The 19,135-nt window shown below is 40.3% G+C and overlaps 4 protein-coding genes across 4 annotated transcripts; 1 reads left to right on the forward strand and 3 right to left on the reverse strand.

Annotated features, from left to right (window-relative positions):
* Positions 1–8,376: 8,376 nt before the first annotated feature.
* EJ05DRAFT_441229 (uncharacterized protein) lies at positions 8,377–9,682 on the reverse strand (the record flags this gene model as incomplete). The annotated part of the gene is made up of 3 exons (XM_033741977.1): positions 8,377–9,005; positions 9,064–9,404; positions 9,486–9,682. 3 exons carry the CDS (start codon positions 9,680–9,682, stop codon positions 8,377–8,379), a joined length of 1,167 nt encoding a protein of 388 aa, XP_033598906.1.
* Positions 9,683–10,644: 962 nt separating this feature from the next.
* On the forward strand, positions 10,645–12,279 carry EJ05DRAFT_65369 (uncharacterized protein). The gene is made up of 4 exons (XM_033749850.1): positions 10,645–10,739; positions 10,803–10,813; positions 10,947–11,071; positions 11,121–12,279. Exons 2-4 carry the CDS (start codon positions 10,804–10,806, stop codon positions 12,099–12,101), a joined length of 1,116 nt encoding a protein of 371 aa, XP_033598907.1. The 5' UTR covers positions 10,645–10,739; position 10,803; the 3' UTR covers positions 12,102–12,279.
* A 1,803-nt stretch (positions 12,280–14,082) lies between these two features.
* Positions 14,083–16,733, reverse strand: EJ05DRAFT_466794 (uncharacterized protein). Its single transcript, XM_033742822.1, has 3 exons — positions 16,466–16,733; positions 15,760–16,414; positions 14,083–15,705 (listed from the first exon to the last, which is right to left on the reverse strand). Exons 1-3 carry the CDS (start codon positions 16,660–16,662, stop codon positions 14,512–14,514), a joined length of 2,046 nt encoding a protein of 681 aa, XP_033598908.1. The 5' UTR covers positions 16,663–16,733; the 3' UTR covers positions 14,083–14,511.
* A 231-nt stretch (positions 16,734–16,964) lies between these two features.
* Positions 16,965–19,099, reverse strand: EJ05DRAFT_65373 (putative cytochrome P450 monooxygenase). Its single transcript, XM_033749851.1, has 3 exons — positions 18,562–19,099; positions 17,613–18,421; positions 16,965–17,559 (listed from the first exon to the last, which is right to left on the reverse strand). Exons 1-3 carry the CDS (start codon positions 18,950–18,952, stop codon positions 17,077–17,079), a joined length of 1,683 nt encoding a protein of 560 aa, XP_033598909.1. The 5' UTR covers positions 18,953–19,099; the 3' UTR covers positions 16,965–17,076.
* Positions 19,100–19,135: the final 36 nt, after the last annotated feature.

Consider the following 19,135-nt stretch of genomic DNA (forward strand, 5'->3'; position numbering starts at 1 on the left):
GTTTAACGTCGTAATAGTTAAAATCAACCTAAAATTCGTAAGGTAGCTAGCTAACGCATATAATAATAATAAGTACTAGGTAAGTATAAAAGCTATAGTGCTAGACTAGGATAACGATGTTACCCGACTAATTCCTTTTTAATTTACTAATAGTATAGTTTATTACATCGATTAGCTTAACGGACGATATTAGATCTACGTGCTAAAATCGCTTAATAGAGATATCTTTACTTAATTCTATAATAAAAGCGCTTATATAGGATTTTTCCGAGTATACGATCGAATTCGTATAGACTACTTTATTTATCGGCTTATAAAGCGCCTAAAGCACTATATTTAGTACTATCCCACCTATAAAACTTACTAGATATAAAGATATACGCCGTATAGCGAATTAAAGCTAGTCTAGTTACCGCTAATACCATTTTATACGGTTATAATAGACTTTATTATTAGACTACTAATATAGAATAGGCTTAATACGCTACTTACTATAACGGATAAGTTTACTAAGCAAATCTACCTCGTCCTAGGCCGGAATAACTAGACTACCACGTAATAGGTAACTACGTTTAGGAGGAGTATACTACTAGAATAGAGAGTTCTAGCCGTAATTATTTATAATAGGGACCGAAAATTCCTATTATTATTTTAGAAAGGAATTTTTAAGGGTATTAGTACTAAAATCCTAGTATTAACCGCTTATTATAAATAGAGTAACGGTTAAAGTAAACGCACGAACTAAACGGTGGAGATTGCCCTATATTTCCTTATTTTAATATCACTAGCCATAGGCTAGACGACCTATATCCTATTAGTCTAGCGGCTTATAAATAATTTAATAAACGCCTCGATATAAAAATCTCTAAATAAGATAGTATACGGCTTCCGACTATCTAAAGGCACCCTATTTAAGAAGACTAGTTTAATAGAAGCGAATAATTACGCCCGAAAGCGTAATATGAACCGGAAAGAGGCGTTAGACGCGCTAGTATTCGCCTAGACGCGTATAAAGAAGCGTTTTAATAGGCGCTATACGTCTCTACTAGACCTCGCTCCTAGTAACTAGGTCTATATTTAACTATATAAAGGGTATAAGATTCTAGGCGCTTATTATAAGCTTAGCTAATAACGAGTCGGACCGGTACTAATTAAACGCGTAGTAGGCCGTTAGACGTACGAACTAGAGCTACCGGAGATATAGAAAATATACCTAGTAATATCTATTAAATAGTTAGAACTATTTCTAAAGGATCGCGACCGTTTCAACCATAGAGAAGATATACACCTACTTACTATTATAAATAAGTAGATGGCGATAGCTATCTATAATCGGTACCATGTTCGAATTAGGCGTAATTATAAACTAACTATCGAATACTAGGTAACGGTATATAGCGATAGTCTAGAATTCGGTTAGTAGATACGGCGAAGCATACTCCTATTAGACTTAGTTAAAGAATACGACCTTAGATAAGCCTATAGAAATAGTCTACTAGGAGCCTAGCTAGGTTAACGACTACTTAAAGTCGCGATATCTATCCGCCCCTAGCCGTTATAGATAGAGAGCCGTTAATATCTATTATAATAAGCGGCGTTATAATATATATATTTACTAAGCATCCTACGCATCTATAACTATTAAGTACTTCCTTACGTTATTTACTTAAAGGTTAGTACCGGACCTAGATCCGTTAACTAAAGACGACTACTACGGTTAAGCTAACCGCACGGCCTACTATTCGTAGTCACTAATCTATAAATATTCTATAATATCGACTAATTACTATATATAACTAGCTTTATCCTTACTAGACCTAGTATATCGATTTAGTAGACTTGTAATAGTTATATTTAATCTAAACTAACTAATATTCTCCTACGTCTACGTCTAAAGATAGGCGAAAAGTACTACTAGTAGTCTATAGAAAAGATTTAGGCGCGAGTAAATATCGACCTAGCTAACTAACTATTCTATATAGCTCTATACGACGTGATAGCGAACTAGGTAGATTCTAAGAGTTTTCCTAGCTTATTAAAAGCTTTTCTACTAATTCTTCTAGAATATATGGTAATAGGATACCCTTCGTCATCGGCTCTACCTATATAGGTCTCTAGCGACGGGCTAGTAGTAGGTAATTTCTCTATAACTAAATAACGGTACCTATTAAAATATAATTTACAGCCGTTTTATATAGATTATTCTATTAATATTATAGAGGACCGTATAACTTAGCCGTCTATAAATATCTAGCCGTCCGACCGAGTAAAGTTACTAATTATTATAGTAATAGAGTAACGGATTATAAGGAAGGGTACGGTCGGTATCTAATAGCCGGCCGTATTCTTAAAAGAAGGATAGTTTTAGGACGGTTGTCTCCCGCGCGGAGCCCCTAGCGTTTTAAATAATAAGGTCGCGATTATCTTTAATCCATTTATACTTAGTAGAGTAGCGATATTACCGCTATATTATTAGTAGATTCTAGAAAAGACTCGTCCTAAGCCCTAGGTAATTAAAGATAAGCTATTTATAGTAAATGAAACCGACCGTTATACTTAGGCGGTACCCTTAGATATTAATCTAATATATGGGCACGAAGATAATAATAGCGGTATTTTAGCTAAGCGACTATTAAAGATTATAAGCGCTATATATCCGACTATAAAAAGTCTAGTAGGCGATCTAATTTTAGCCTGATTACGATAAGTAGATTATATACGTACTACGTTACTTATATCGCTAACTACCGCTAATAATTCGGACTTTAGCTCGCTATATAGTTAGTTAAGTAGATAGTAAATAAACTTAGGTAGCTTAGTACTAAACGTTAGTAACCTATTACTATTCACGTCTAAATCGAGTCGGGTAATTAATTTCGAAACTAGTACGCGAAGATTTAACCCGATCGCAATTCTATAGAAAGATTAGCCGAATAATAAGGAAGCGACTATATTAGATATCTACGTGTATAACCTTAACGTAGTCGAAAGAATCATCGACTAGTTAATCTAGGCCGACGCCTATCTTACCGATATCTACTAATAACTATATAATATAACCTCGTCTATTAAGGTAAATATAGTTAACTAGAGAACCACGGTAGCTACCTAGGTATAATTTTTAACGTCCGTTCTAATAGCTACCGGGAATAACCTACGCGTAATACTTCTCGAGTAAGCTAAAACTCTTTATAAACTTATTAGTAATAAAGGTATTAACTTAGTCGAAAATAGATATAAGCGATCTATATTTAAGTATACTATTTTAACGACTAAAGACTCCTTCGAAGTTAAGAGTAACCTAGATATATATATTATATTATTCTAGGACTTTCGGTAGAAAGTAAGCACTACTAAAAAGATATAGGGCCTTAATAGAGTAGTTATAGGAAGTCTAGTTTTTCAAAAACTAACTATTAAGAGGGACCCCTATATTATCTAACCTAAGCTCGTAAAGGAACGAGTTATTATCTTGTCTAATAAGGAAGAAATTAATAGTAATTTTACTATAGTATAGCCCCGCCCGGTTATAAAGACAACCTTAGCTACCTTAAAAATATTATCTCGGTTATTTTAACGAAAGTCTAAGTAGCCTAATTTAGTCGACCGTCTAGGTCTCCTACCTAGCCTAAGTAAGTTAGCTTGTCCTCTAGCCGACTATAGAGAACTAGGATATTACTCGTACTAAATAGGTAAGCTAATTAAGCGACTAGAGCCTCTAGGGGAGGTAGTTAACCTCCTTAAGTCTATAAAGTTAATTTATAAGTGCGATAAATACGCTATAAGGTCGTTTAATAACGAAATTAGCGAGTATATATAGGAGTACCTAAACCGTACCTACGACGCTAAATATAAGTTTTATACTAAGGAGTTAAGACTAAAGTAAATGGTTAAATACTACTAGAATATCTACCGCTATTATAGCTTTAGACTCGAAGACGCTACTACGGCTATTTATAGTTACGAGTAGTACGAACCTTACCTTACTAAAATACTACCGAATAGACTATTATATTATAAGACGTACTAAAAGGTTATAAAGCTAGTTTTTCTAGATAATAACTCTAATAGCGTATAAGGTAAGCCTGTAATAGCTTTACACGAACTAACTAGCGTACTATCTACCGGTAAAGTATAGTAAGTTAACTAGGATGATAATAAAGACGTTAAGGTTACCGAGCCACTAGCTAAGCGATAAGGTCGCCCTAAGGGGACTATAAAGTATATCGTGCCCGCTAAGGAACTTCCTAGCGTCGGTTTAGCCGTAGGTCGACCGCGCCGTAGTGTCTATAAAGATATAAACCCGTGCCTAGCTAAGCGTCCCGCGTAAAGCCACTAAGGGTAGTAGCGGGTTTTCTTAAATTCGGGCACCTTATTATAGCTATAGTAGTAGTATATACTATATATAATTAATATAGGTAGTTACGAACCGGTCGTTTATATAAATATAACCGACCGGATACGTATATAGAAAATGGTATACTTTATAACTAATACAACTTGACTTGTTAATGATCTTAACATAGAGCTAACTATTATAGGGATATTTATAGTAAGTAGAGCTTTCTACTATAATTAATTAATCTTATAACTTCTTAGCTCCCTCTTAATAGCTATTTACTACTAATACTAATTAGAAGAATTTCTAGCCTCTTTTAGATTTAAAGGAATATCTATATTAGAGGTAGTATTAACTAATAGAGTATAGATTATTTCCTTCTCTTCCATATCTATAAAATTTATAGAGTTATTAAAATAAATTATATACTTATATTTCCTCCTAAAATAAGATATATTAGAAGGTAATCTTAATAGATATAGATTTTTATAAGGTAGGTTATAGCTAGAGGAAGATTTAAATTTTAGTTAATTTACCCTAGGCGTAGTAGAAGGCGTCCTACTATAAGAAAGGGTAGATAATCTTTATTAGGGTATCTTAGTAAGATTTATTATATTATCTATATAGGGCTAGAGATTCTATATATTTTAGATTATAACTAGTATATTATAAGATACTTCTCTATTATCTAACTCTTCTTTAGAGCTATCTCTTTCTATAATAATTAAGGAAAGAGATTACTATAGAAGTAGTCTTAGATTAAAGGGTATAAAAGTAATATCTTATAACTTAATAATAACCTTATAATTAGAAATATAGTACTTATAGATTTTATCTAATTTACTATAGCTAACTAGAATACCTTTCTCTAATCTATAAAGGAGCTTACTATCTAGCTTTTATACTTCTTTTAGAATATATATATAGTAGTATCAGGCACGTGAGGAGCACGTGGCCTGCCAGTTGATTCTACATGTGTGTAGCAGTCGTATATAAGCAGTGTGCTCCACCCTTGAAGCAGTAGCTTCAAGATTCGGTCCTTTTGGTGTAGTTGGTTGGTGCGTGGAGCCCGCCTCCTTACAAGTAGATAACTCTAAATAGATATAAGTTTTAGATAGAAGGCTTCTTACTAAAGAGAGTATAATATAGTATATTAACTATTAGAAGAGAGGTATATAGTATAATATTCTTAATAAATATTATTATATAAATTACTTTAGTCTAGAATTTTAACTTAGTATTAGAAGAGAGAATAGATCTTACTAATATTTAAACTATATAGTTAAACCTTTCGGCTATTCCGTTTAACTTATAAGAGTAGATAGAAGAGATAATATAAATAGTACCTGTTTTATAAAAGAAGTCTTAAAGACTTTTAGTAATATATTTACTACCTTAGTTAGATATAAATTCTTTAATATCTATATTAAACTACTTCTTAATATATATAAAGAACTATATAATAATATTAGAAGCTTCTAATTTATACTTTATAAAGCGGACTTATATAAAGTAAGTTAATTCTTTAATAAAGGAAATATAGTACTATAATCTATTTAGAGACTTATATAGTATTTTACTAGAGAGATCGCTATAAACTCTACTAAACTATATCTTATATTATCTATTTAAGCTTAAAGGCTTCTTATATATAGATTTAGATATACTATAACTCTTATAGTAGAAGTTACTTAGCCGCTTAGGAATTATATTAAAATCTTTATAAAGTCTTTTAGAATTTATAATATAATAATAACCTATAGTATAATAGAATTCTTTATATAATATAAAGTATACTATAGTATATAATAGAAGTAGAGGAGATATATAGCGTAGATGAATCTTTATAAGGCCCTTATAAAATTTTACCTATATTACTTTAGATCTATAGTAGTTATATAGAAAGAGATTATTCCCTTTTACTCTTAAGCTATACCTTTAATTCCTAATATATAACTAGAAGAAAAGATATATAGAATTTAGTTACTTACTAAAAAGGATATTAGTAAGTTTAACCTTTTTTATAGAACTATCTAAGAGGATATAATCTAAGAAAACTATTCTAATACTATTAATTAGAATCTTCTAATAATTTATAATTAATATATTATCTAAGTTACGCGGTTCTAGAGAGAAGAAGTTATCTATATAGCCTAATATATATCTTAAGGCTCTAGAATTAAAAATCTAATTATAGATATCTATAATAATATTAGAATTTATAAGAAGTCTAATAGCTTTAATATTAAGGTCTAAAAGAGTTACTAAATTAAGAAGAGGACTTACTATATAAGATCTCTTACTATTTATATTAGCTATAGTAGTAAAGAAACTAATAATATTATTATCGGAGTTAGAGTTAGATTTAGAATCTAAAATTTTAATAACTTTAGTCTTATTAGCCTTTTATTACTTACTTAAGGAGTCCTTTTTAGAGAAGGACTTAGAAGCCTTCTTACTTTTAGACTTATTATCTTCTTTAGAGGCTTTAAGTTTATAATAGTCTTAATACTTATAACCTTTAGAAGAGAAGCCGCGTTTCTTATACTAGGTATATTTAACGTTAGAGGTAGAGGCGGAGATAGAGAAGTTAGACTTCTTTAACTTAGAAGGCTAACTAGACTTACCCTTATAGCTTACTTTATAGCTAGTAGTATTAGATTTAATACTATATTTCTTAGCTAGGTTAAGTATCTTTAGCTCGATATCTTAAAAATATAATATATCTTAAGTTAATAAATTATTAATAATATAGTCTATAGTATTAGGTAATAAAATAAAAAAGAATAAGCCCTTAATCTCTTTAGACTTAAAGATTAGATATATTACTTTTATAACTATATAAGATAAAGTAGTATATCTTTTTACTATTTATATCTAGATATAATAGAAATTATTAATATATTTATAGATATCTTCTCTATCTTTATAGTAGAGGTTAGTAAGTAATCTAAATAGATATATTAAAGAATTATCTATATTATAGTTAAAACGTAATAATAGATAACTCTATATAGCTACTACTATATTATAGGAAGTAAGATCTATAATAAGATCTTAATATATTAATAAGAGTAATATAATTATTATCTTATTATCCTTTATATTCTAATCTATTATATCTATATATAAATCCGTAACTCTAGTACTAAAGGGTCTAATAACTCTACTAGAGACTATTATCTATAATTATATATATTTAAATATAATTATCTAAGCTAATCTCTACTTAGGGAAATTTTCTTCTCTTAAAGATAGCTTAGATAGAGAGAATAGGTTAAGTTTAAAGTTAATAGATATATTTATTATTAATAAGTTCTTTAAGTTCCTTCTCTTTTCTTTATATAGAACTTATTCTAACTCTTTCTATTTATTATATATTTATAAGGAAGATAGTAAAGATAAAAGAGGTAGAAGAATAGTATAGAGAATAATATAGAGGCCAGGAGTTAATAAGATAGTAGAATTAAAGTAAAACTTTAATAAGATTAATAAGATAACTAAGTTTTAGAGAAGGGACTTACTTTTATTAAAATATAATAGTTTTTATTAATAAAGAGGTGTTTTAAGGCTTTTATAGTAAAGCGCTAGGCTTATAATCTATTATAAGAGAAACGGAGACGTAATTAAGGTTATTAAATATATTCTATAATTATATAAAGAACTAAGTTCTAGGAGACAGAGTCAAAGCTATTTAACCGTTTAGACACTAGTCCTATTTAGGAAACAGTGTCCCTCACTCAAAGTGCCTTCCGACAACAGACTGCGGGGTTGACTGTATGGTGGTTAAATGGCAAGATTCTAGGAAAAATCGGTGTTTATACAGTCTTTTGTGGCCTTAGGCCGAACCAGAGTATATACAGGAGTTGAACCAAGCTCTGATATACACCATTTCAGAACGCCATTCATGCTTCACGCCTCTCCACCGCCCAAATACGCCTCGTAGTGTGTCAATATATGGCCTGATGTATTCAGATGTCTTAAGATTTGTAACGCCAGTATAGTATTAAAACATGTACAATGTTGCGGTCGGTCGCTTATTGCCTCTTGCTGATAGATTGGGGTGCACCATTGCTGTGTGGATGATTGTGGTCGTGGTCGTGATCGTGGTCGTGATCCGCTTGTAGCTCACGCGATCGCGGATCGAAGTTGATGAACTCGTCGAATACGTTTGGATCGGTATTATCTGCAACGAATCGGACACGTAGTCTCTTAACACCCTTGATCTTCTCGCCAATCCTTTCCCGCACTATTGTCTCGACTTCACGAGTCTTGGTGATGGTCCAGCTCTCTGGCACAGCTAATTCAATGTCCATCAGGTAGTTCTGGCCCGACTTGACACCCTCGACGTTCCGTACACCAACCGATGATTCTCCGATGCTCTCGAGTGCCTGAGTTGCCCGCCCCCGTACGTTGTTTACCATCTCCTCCTCTACGCCGACATCTGCAAGTTCAAGAAGTGCGGCTTTGGTATTTCCGTAACCTGCCTGTACAACCATGAGAGAGATTACAAGGCCGCCGACAGGGTCTAGCCAGGAGGCGTTTGTGAGAAAATTCGAACCCCCAATCATGAGAAGGGCCACGAATGCTGTGAGTGAGTCTACACGATGGTGGTATGCGTTGGAGGCAAGGACAGAGGATTTGCGCTCGTTGGCGACTTTGAGAGCTAGAAAAAAAAGTCAGCAGGGTCTCCTCGACTGGATGGTGATGATTTTGTTCCTCACTTGCTCGATACAGCCATTCTTTGATCACGATGGAGCCTGCCGCTAGCCATATTGCGTTTATATTGGGCCCCAATTCTTCCACTCCGTGATGGTGAGAGTGTCCGTGTCCCATGATTCCCAGATTCGATGCCAAGTCGGCAAAGTCTGGGAAGAATTGTTGGCAGATTGCAGCCAGTGCGGCCCATCCCATCATCAATCCTCCTCCTACGAGTAGTCCACTGACACCAAGAGAACCTAAGCTCTCGAACTTGCCATATCCGCCCGGAAAGCGAGTCGATGGTGGTTTCAGCGACCAGGAGATGGTTGCCAGCGTCATGAAGTCGCTGATAAGATCCGTCAGGCTATGAATTGCATCTGCTAGTAGTGCTAGAAATATTATCAGCTCAAGAGGTCGTGGGAAAGCCTTGTGATGCCATAGTCACGTACCTTGGCTGTTGAAGAAATAACCCCCTACCCCCTTCCCGATGGCCATGCCAAAGTTGACATACAGGCCAATTCTTGTGATTTTTACGCCAGCATCGTTCTTATTCTGTGACAGGAGATATGTATTATCGTGATGATGGTGATGGTGCGAGTGGCCAACATGGTGCCTGATCTGCGTTATGGTACTGGTAGCCATGGCGGAAGTTGGACGAGGTCGGAGGGATGTCGAGTGAGGATTATGCAGGACAAGTGATTTATGTAAAGAAGGACGTAAGCAGAGTGCGTCAGGACCGGTGCGGAGTACACGAAACTGGTGGAACCGATATAGTGAAGGGGTAGATGAGGTGTGGTAGATTGTATGCAGTATTGTACTTGTCCTCCGAATTACGGGTGAGCCGCCATGGATGGGCGGCAACATCAAGGCTGGCGCGACAAGGCTAATGCGACGGTCAGAGCCAATTTACGCGTCTTGATGTCGCAAGAGAGAGTACGTCGAGAAGAAGTCCAGGGCAATACAGCAATGACAACAACGTTCGTCTCGAGTTGATAGAGTCGTCGCGGGAACTGTAGGTTCTCTCCATCGCCATGCGCGGGCAAAGCACCGAAGCGTGGATGTGGGGATGGAAGGATGGATCGTTTAGTGGACCGACCGGCACACCGAACGCTGAATCTACTTCACCAGGTTCATGCCTATCTATTTTGACGATACATCCGTCTCGTCAAGCTTTACGCTTCTTTTCTTGGCTACGTGACCACCTGCTATCTCGGTGTTGTTCCAACTCTAGCTGTGATACTTGCTTCCGGTCGCTACGATATCCTTGCCACGGTGCCTGGCTGAACGGGGTAGCAAGTGTCGAAATAACATCCTGCATCGTTTCATCGAAGCCCAAAGGAGAAACGAGCTTCCATGACTCGACCTGCCTATTCTCTCCGGGATCCATGATTAAAACATCAACGGCTATTGGTTTCGGGGTTTGCAGCAGATCAGTGCGGGAACATCCGAGCATGGACTGCACTCTACTCGGTGCGCGACGCGTATGCGCTGATCTGAAACTATTCTAGCGATGAAGACAAAGTGAAGCCTTCCCCAGATCTCACGCCAGAAACTGGAAAGTCTAGATCGCCCCTTGGAATCGAATGATGCCTTCAGATTTCAGACATCACGCAGTACGCGTACTTGCAAGACCGGCGTAAGAGAAAGCTTAGCTACACGACGACGGCCTGCACTTATGCGATAGCACGATAGTTTGGACGTATATTTGAAGCTCTAAGATGCCGAGCGCACTGTCATTTCAAACCTCACTAACATTGCGAAGCATGAAACTAGGTATGGGTACTCTCATTGGAATTTCAGCGATGACTACCATCAGATGAAATTTGAAACAAATGAAAATCCCAAAAGATCGTCGCCCTCACGTTCACATCCGCATGTTCAGAAAGAGACTAAGTTTCAGGGCAAGATGAAGCGACCTCATATCTAGCCCGGCACATCTGTAGTATGTTTTACCGACACATAGTGAGCGCTAAGGCACGTCATTCCGCTTGCTGTAGTACGAAGAGCAGATGCCGACTTTCATGTTTCCAAGTCAGTGACACATTTGGTAGATCCAGACAATTTTCTCATACTCATCCAGGTTCATCCTTCCAAGTCAATCAGCATGTCAGCAGGCTTCTTCCCGAAAAGCGAGTCACTCGAAGTCAACGAACTGTGGAAAGGCCTCATCACAGCTTCTCATATATTGCACTATCACCGTGTCCTTGATGCTTACGGTCACATCTCAGTCCGCAATCCAGATAATGCAAACACATTTTACATGACCCGCAAAGTTGCTCCAGCACTCGCAAGTCGAGGCGAAGACATTGTAGAATACAAGGTAGAAGATGCAACACCTGTACAATCCAATGCGCCAGACGGTTTCATCGAGCGATACATCCACAGCGAAATATACAAGCGCTTCCCGTCGATGAACTGTGTTATCCACAGTCACTGTCGCGAAATCTTGCCGTACTGCATCAACGACATCCCCTTACAGGCAGTCATTCATCAAGCCGGATTTATAGGCAGCCGAGCCCCAGTATGGGATATCTCAAGCACATACTCGACGTTCTCATCCTCCGATCCGTATGACCTACTTGTCCGAAACACCTCTATAGGCAGTTCTCTCGCCGCTGAGTTCAAGCCTTCCACGTCTGCTGGATTTATCTTCTCACAGATGAAATCCGCGCTGCCGAACATCGCCGGGAAGTCGTCGAACAACACTAGCGTTCCATCCTATGCAGTCGTTCTCATGCGTGGCCATGGTTTCACAACATGTGCTGAAGGCATTGAAGCTGCTGTGTATCAAGCGATCTATACTAAGGAGAACGCCATCGTGCAGACTACGGCACTGAATATGAAGAACGCAGTCAGCGGAAGCACTATTGAAGGCAAAGTGGATGTTGAGGGCAGCGGAAAGATCAAGGATGGAAAGTTGAAGTCTGACAAGGGATTACGTGGACTGAGTGATAAAGAAATTGCAGATACAGTTAAGATGAATCAGGAGTCAATGATGAGGCCATGGGAGTTGTGGTGTCGAGAGGTCGAGGTGCAGCCTCTGTATATCAACGAATGTTAGACAGATTGAACACGCAGGTCTGGGCTATACAATCTGGGATCTCTCGCGACAAGATGGTTAACACGATATCTGCACGGACAAAGTAGTTTTCCATCTGATCTATAACCTAGGTTCATTCTCGATTAAGTGTTCATATTATATTAATACTTTATTAAACATGAAAGCTTTAGCGCGCCGTCTCCTTGCGTTCTCCATTTATACCATCGGGCTTAAAAATTTCTTCTCATCGTTATACGAAATGGTTGATAAGTATCATTATCTTTCCATGCGCCACAGCTAACTGTGAATGCTGATATGTTGCGTTAGCCGTCAAAAGCTACCATACTTGGTAGTCAAGGTCGGAGCAGGCATAAGTGATACCTCTTATCGCACAGTAAAAGGTGTTGGGTATGTAGCAATGAGAGCGCTGGAATGTGAGTGCCAGGTATGTAACCTTCACAATGCTAATCTTACAGTGACGGTTATGCCATCCCTAACTACATATACCTCTGCTTCCTCTGCCCAAACCTCTCCCCTTACTTCTTCTGACGGCTTAAAATTGAATCGACGCCGCTGCTAATATCTGTCTCATCAGAATCCATGATATGCCCCTGCTTGAATTTGACCGAGCAGTTGCGGCTGTGCGGTCTTTTCTGCAAACGCGGCCCTTGATGTGTCTTCGCGCAGTATTACTCGTGGGGATGCTCATCGTCCAGAAGACAAGGAGATGGTGTGCATAGGAGCAGAGCCACAGCGCATGCATTGAGCTTCGCAAGCACTGACATGGAAGAAATTGCGCAGAGATATGTATATTCTATTTCATTCTTTGCCCATAATGCAGTATATTTATATAGAAACGGAGCATGTTGATACCTGAGGACGAGCATCGAGAGTCATGTGTTTTGGTCGATCTTACCTGCATACTTATTATTCCTACGAAGAAACATGATCAGTATTCTCAATTGGCAATCTGGCTTCCAGTGTTTGAAAAGGGTCGATCTGTTAGTGCTATTGACCATTGTTCGCATCACACGATGATGGACGTTGTTTCAGGAGACGATGACGCGAATCTGCGCCCATGAGGGAATTCTGGCGCTGATCGGGTCCAACAGTTATCATTCATAGCTTTGGGCGCTTGTGCTCAGCGGTCAGCTCGGTTGCATGATGTTCTGCATGGAATGGCTGAGTGTCATGTTTGGACAACAGCTCTTGCCGCTCAACAGTACATGTACGCCGGCGATTGAATGTCAGATGGCACTTAGGGGAAACGACTACGGTAGGAGTATATCCTGTGTGGAATAAAACACATGGGACTGCCGGGTCGGATTGAACGAATGTATAAATTTCACTGTGGAGGTTCAGTGGCGGAGCTTTCACTGGCCAAGCTTCAACATCATTATCAGTATAGGGAAGCACTGCTACTCCTGATCATCGTCTAAACTTTGATCAACGAGAAAATCGACATTATCTGATGCACACGTCATTTCCCCTAACACAATGGCTAATTCATAAAGGCTAGTTCACAAAGCTCAGTTATACATATACATAGCTTCAAGTAAGAATACTCCTCTCTGCTCCACAGGCGCACCCAAGATATTCCTTCCTCCACATCTAACAACTGGAGGTGCCTCTTTTCGTGGTTCGTGCGGTGCAACTCATCATATCTAGCTCCAGTGTACGAGACAAGCCCTGATGACTCGTTTACGTCACATTATTCACTAAATCCTACCTTACGCACTGTGATCTCGGTATGATGATGAATTCTAGCACGTTGGAAGGCCAGTGACGTCTATCGCCATGTATACAGTCGCATGCAATGAAGTATTCAAGTTCTTTGACGTGATTCTGAACCGGGAATACATAGCTACGCTAGATTAAGGGACACGGATTAGACCTATCATGCTTATGGTCTGGAGTTGTGACGAAGCGAACATGATGCTGGAACAACCCTACGGGCTCGAATTTGCTGGTAAGTTGGTGTCTGAGGTCCAGGAGGTGAACAAGGGCTTAGTTACGGCAACGTCGTCTCTACTTATAGGAGTAGAGCGTCGATGAACACAATTCAGATGTGCCGAGTAGAAGAGGTGTGAAACAGGGGAATAGAACCTTCACAGATGGACTCACAGAAGCTATCTGACATTGGCTTCAATTGCTGGGCTGTGAGCGTGTGACCTTTTTAACTTCGTCATGTAACGTAAGTAGTGTCAAGGTCTGGGCGATCGTGATGTTTTTTCTAGCTTGATAAGCTACTCTTGTATTGCATCTTCGGGATTACCAGGCACGATAGTGGATCTGGCTGAGTCGCTTGAGATAGACTTCTCGTTGATCATGTACCTGTGTCATCTTTATGACTAAGATACACCATATCTTTGGCCTATGGCATCTTTCCCAGTTCTGCCTGTGAGTATGACGTCATGCAATGTGTGTCTGTTTAGAACATCTCATTAACATCGAACGATCCTGTTAGACTCTCCAGATGCTCGAAACCTGGCATCCAAGCATCCACACCATCGTCATGATCAATCCAATTTGCCAATTCCATGACCATCCTCAATGCCTCATCACTCCCTGTCCCGTGTTGTACAAACGCTTCACTAGCAGCCACGATACTGACATGAGCTGCTGCTGTTCCCATTGACCTCTGCGATCCCGTAGCCATAGTGCTGGAAAAATTTGCGTCTGGACTCTGCTCGGTCTCCGCATCTCCACCAACCTTTTGCATCGTTGCATTGACTAGGATCTCGAAGGCATCGCGGTACTTGCGCACCCAATCCGCGCGCTCGCCCATGACGAAAAGGACCGAACTGCACGCGCGGATATCATTGCTGAGTGTAACAGACCAGACTTTGTGCGAGCTCGTCCATAGACAGTACAACATCGTGATTCCTGCCACAAATACCGTCTGCACGGCGATAAAGCTATGGCCATATTCGAAACTCTGGTGCAGTCGTTTGTGCGCTTGACAGATTTGGCCGGCTGCGCGAAGACAGGTCTGATAATATGGATCACCGACGGGAAGTAGCAGCAGGAAGGGCTGTAAGAGCAAACGTAGAGCTTTGTGGTAGTGTAGCATGGGGTATTCAAGATCATCGTTGCAGAGTCGTGTGTGGGCACTGAGACGCCATTCCTCAAGATCAGCATACAGACGGTCGATCTTGGGGCGAAGGGAGCAGAGAGACCGATCGTTGCGGTAGATAGAGTTATAGATGCGTGATTCCACACGGCGGAGTTCGTAGAGGGTAATGGGGTAGGAGAGAGATGATAGGAGGGCCGGGGAGGTGGCGGTTTGGGAATGAGCAGACGGGAGTGGAAGGTCAATGTGACGGTCAGAGATGCTGCAAGGGCGACCGAGGGATATTGATATTATACGTTCTAGTGAGTAAGTAGACCAGAAGAGGAGTCGGCGTCGTTGGATGCCTTCAGGAGAGTGGCTGATCTCTGACGTTGCTCGGTGCATGCCTAGATCAACGCAGGTGCGCATGGCAAGACCTGACATATACCAAAGACCTTGAGTAGAAGCAGATCGCAGATGATATATGATCAAGAGTAACATAGCCTCTACATTTTGAAGGCACCGGGGCTCTCGTGCTGCGGATATGTGTTGGAGGGCAGTCATGTAGAAACTCTGACAGAGCCACGTTAGAAATTTGGCTTCGTCATAATTTGGATAAGATCTCACCTCTGGAGGAGAGCTATCAGAGAGCCTCTCGGTCAGCTGCAAGAGCATGGCACCAATCGCATAGACCATGTACATCTTGAATATCCCAAACCGTTCTGAGCTGCTTAGCATCTTGACATCAGTGGAAGATAGACGCGACCGATTTGCATGTAGCGTCCATATTGATCCTGGATCTAAGAAAGGATATCGTATGTGTAATCTTTGGAAGTATGCATGTATCAATTTAGTACCCAGTTGATCGTCTGGAGGAGCTGAGCTGTTGGCTTGTATATCTTGCACCATGATCCTAGTTCGTTCTTGCGAATGGCTGGATAAGTATATCTTATCTACTATTGGCGTGCCTTGTTGAATATCATCGTCCCGAGGTGGTGGCATCGCTTTATTCCACACAGTCGCCTGAACCATTTGCCCAAGATTCAGAGCCAATGGAAGACCAGATGACGAGCCTACATAAGCAGGAGCTTCAAAGTTACCCATGTGCAGAGCATCGACAACATCTCTCAGGGCGTCTTCAATATGCGATGCATCATGTTGATCACTCCGTGGGCCTGCTATACTGTTCACCGCGATTGGGTGTTCAATACCAACATTTTGGTGCGTTCTTGAGAGTTCGATCTCGAGAGCTGCAACACGTTCCTCTAAAGCATGTGTATATCTGCATGCTACGTGAGTCGTTTTGGTGATAGTAAGGAAGATTGCGGCTGACGCTGTCGGTAAAGGCTCACCAACGAGGCTCTTGTCACAGGCATTGCCGCTTTTCTCGCAATTTGAACACGTCGGCCATTGGCTATCACATTTTTGCTTCCGGTTCTTGCATCGTGTACATGCCGTTCTTGGTCGCTTCATTGGCTTATGTCCAAGTGGTGATGTTCGCAAGGGTGAGTTCTCATTCAATTGACTCATGATAGATGTTATGCAATCTGCAGATATGTATATTTGCTGTGGACGGCAATCAAGCGTTGATAGTGATTTTGAACAGGGCATGTCACATTGTTCAGTCGTCCGGCTGCTCAGTGTATCGCTCATACAGGGATTAGGATAACAAGGACATGTGGCGTAAGCTGCGGGGGACCTAGCACAATCTTCGTGACTCGTGTCATCACTTGTGAGTAATATGACAGAGTTTGCGTGAATCTTCCCATCATCTATAGATGCCAGGTCAGAAGAGTTGGATGAAGCTCAGATGTTTGACAAGATGACAAGAGCTATCGGTCTTAAGCAGATCCGTGAACACTTTAGCTGGTCTAATATGCATATTCTCTGCATGTAATGAGTATGCTTCCTGCTCCGACTGCGAAGATAATGAATGCATTGCAGCTACCTAGCCACGCACATAAGACGTACGGCGTCAGCGTTCTTCATCCTCAATAGCATCTCCATGTCCACATCGTTGATGGTTCTTCTGAGTCTCTTCAGGGTGTCCAATGCAATCTCGCCATCAGCGGCTCTGGGCTCGAGTCTGTGGTCTCGGAAGAGATGTGCCATCACTGCAACAAATTCGACTTCGGCAAACTTCTTACCAGGGCAGTCCTGTGGTCCATCAGACCAGGGGAAAAATGTGTTCCTTGCTGGTGTGTGAAACTTTTGACCTTCCGTAGAAGCCTCTATCCAACGCGAGGGTTTCCATAGTAATGGATCAGACCAGCTGCTGGAATTAGTGTGGCAAGCTAAAAGACTCATGGTAGTTGTTGTATGTGGAGGTATAATTATGTGTTTCCCGCGGACATTGAGGGACTGTGATCTATCATCAGTACCCTTAGGTAGTGCCATAATAGGCGGATATAACCGTAGCGTCTCGTACTATTGAGATATTTAGTTTTAGATATTCAAGAGATTCACAAGTCAAGACATACGAGTATTGCTTTGCATCGTAGAAGCTGTGGGAAAAACTTCTTATAGCTCCCGAGTTCAATTGTCGAAGTAGTGAAGACTTCTCTGATCTCTTCCCATATCCAGTCTTGTACTTCGGGCTGGGTAGCTAGTAGTAACATTGCGAAGGCGAGTGTGTTTGCCGTTGTATCGTGCCCAGCGAAATTAATGACAAAGATATTACCAAATATTTCATCAACTGAGAGTCCTCTCGGGAGTCTCCCAGCTGGGTCTTCAGCTCGATCATTGTTACTTTGATTTGCATGATGCGCATGTATAAGCGATGTCATGAGCCCACCCGAACCGGACTTATTAAGCTCGTGTGCTCTCAATTCTTCGTGAAGCATCTCATTCATGTACTTCTTGAATAGACTGCCTGCCTGGCCAATGCGAGCCAATCTCCTAGGCATCAAAGGAAACATTAACACCTGGTAAGGTAGAAGCATAAGTAATATGACGTTGTCCAAAATAGTCTGTAAAGCGTCTCTATATGTTCCTGTTCCGACAACGGAATCGTCCGCTGAGCCGATGAACCTATAAGTCTTACGAAAGCCAGTCGCGGCAAGTATATTCAGCGATAGCGATCGAGTGTCCCGTTGAATGCTGGGAATACCTGTCCGCTCAGTGCTTGGTCTTGTCCAGGACTTCAACATGCCCTGAGATTGACGCAGAGATTCGTCCCATACGAAGCTCATAATACTCTCATTAAAGGGTGCGGCAAGGGCTTTCCTGTGGCGAGGCCAGTTTTCTACATCTGCTGTCGATATGCAAGGGCCGAAGACTTCTAATATCTCTGTTGAACGTCAGCAAAAGTTATGAAACGTTACTACAGTGCCAAAACACAATTCTGACCCGAACCAAGTACAGGAGACTCCTCGAGGTACCACTAGACTCATGTCTTGTTACAGTATGTGGAGATAATTCTATGCTTACTGTAGCCTTCAATCGGTCTTACGAAGTCGCGCCGGTGAGCAAAAATGTGACCAATAGCCTCTGGATCTGATATATGAACATCGATTCTGACTGGAGACACCAGTGCCCAGATCGGACCCAATCTATCGTGATCTGAAGATTTCTCGTGAAAGTGCCATCCTCGACGAAGGTGTCGAATCGATGCTGGGTACGATGTCCAGTCGAACGGCAAGCTGTCCAAAACTGACCAGATGAGGTGTCCGAAAACCTGCCAGAGTATATTGTGGGAATCTATAGGTAGTCGAACGCAGGGAATGCCCATCCTGGACGCCACGCGCATGTTTATCTCGAGACATGCCAGCGTCCATGAGCCGTACGCGATCAGCAAACCAAGGACGACTTGGAAGAACATGTCCGTGTGCTACCAACGTCGAGCGACCTCTATAAGTTTACTTAGAGGTGTAACACCGAAGATAGATGTCTTGTAGGGCCCTGGGATACTCCTTATGTAAAAGCTCGCATTAGAACTTAGGTCTGTTGGTTGCGAGATCAGACGCGCTGAAACATTTGAGTATTAATTAAGTTTGGCCCCGAA

Source organism: Pseudovirgaria hyperparasitica (assembly GCF_010093815.1).
Source record: "Pseudovirgaria hyperparasitica strain CBS 121739 unplaced genomic scaffold EJ05scaffold_11, whole genome shotgun sequence".
Taxonomy (NCBI): Eukaryota; Fungi; Ascomycota; class Dothideomycetes; order Acrospermales; family Acrospermaceae; genus Pseudovirgaria; species Pseudovirgaria hyperparasitica.

Excerpts from the sequence above, each read along its gene's own strand:
- EJ05DRAFT_65369 (XM_033749850.1), top strand. Across the intron at positions 11,072-11,120 it reads GCCGACTTTCATGTTTCCAA|GTTCATCCTTCCAAGTCAAT; the intron begins GTCAGTGACACA and ends ATACTCATCCAG.
- EJ05DRAFT_65373 (XM_033749851.1), bottom strand. The coding sequence starts at position 18,952 with ATGTTCTTCCAAGTCGTCCTTGGTTTGCTGATCGCGTACGGCTCATGG. Across the intron at positions 18,422-18,561 it reads AAGACCGATTGAAGGCTACA|AGATATTAGAAGTCTTCGGC; the intron begins GTAAGCATAGAA and ends GACGTTCAACAG. Across the intron at positions 17,560-17,612 it reads TACGATGCAAAGCAATACTC|TACGAGACGCTACGGTTATA; the intron begins GTATGTCTTGAC and ends ATATCTCAATAG.
- EJ05DRAFT_466794 (XM_033742822.1), bottom strand. The coding sequence starts at position 16,662 with ATGAGTCAATTGAATGAGAACTCACCCTTGCGAACATCACCACTTGGA. Across the intron at positions 16,415-16,465 it reads GGTGAGCCTTTACCGACAGC|ATATACACATGCTTTAGAGG; the intron begins GTCAGCCGCAAT and ends CGTAGCATGCAG. Across the intron at positions 15,706-15,759 it reads CTGATAGCTCTCCTCCAGAG|AGTTTCTACATGACTGCCCT; the intron begins GTGAGATCTTAT and ends TGGCTCTGTCAG.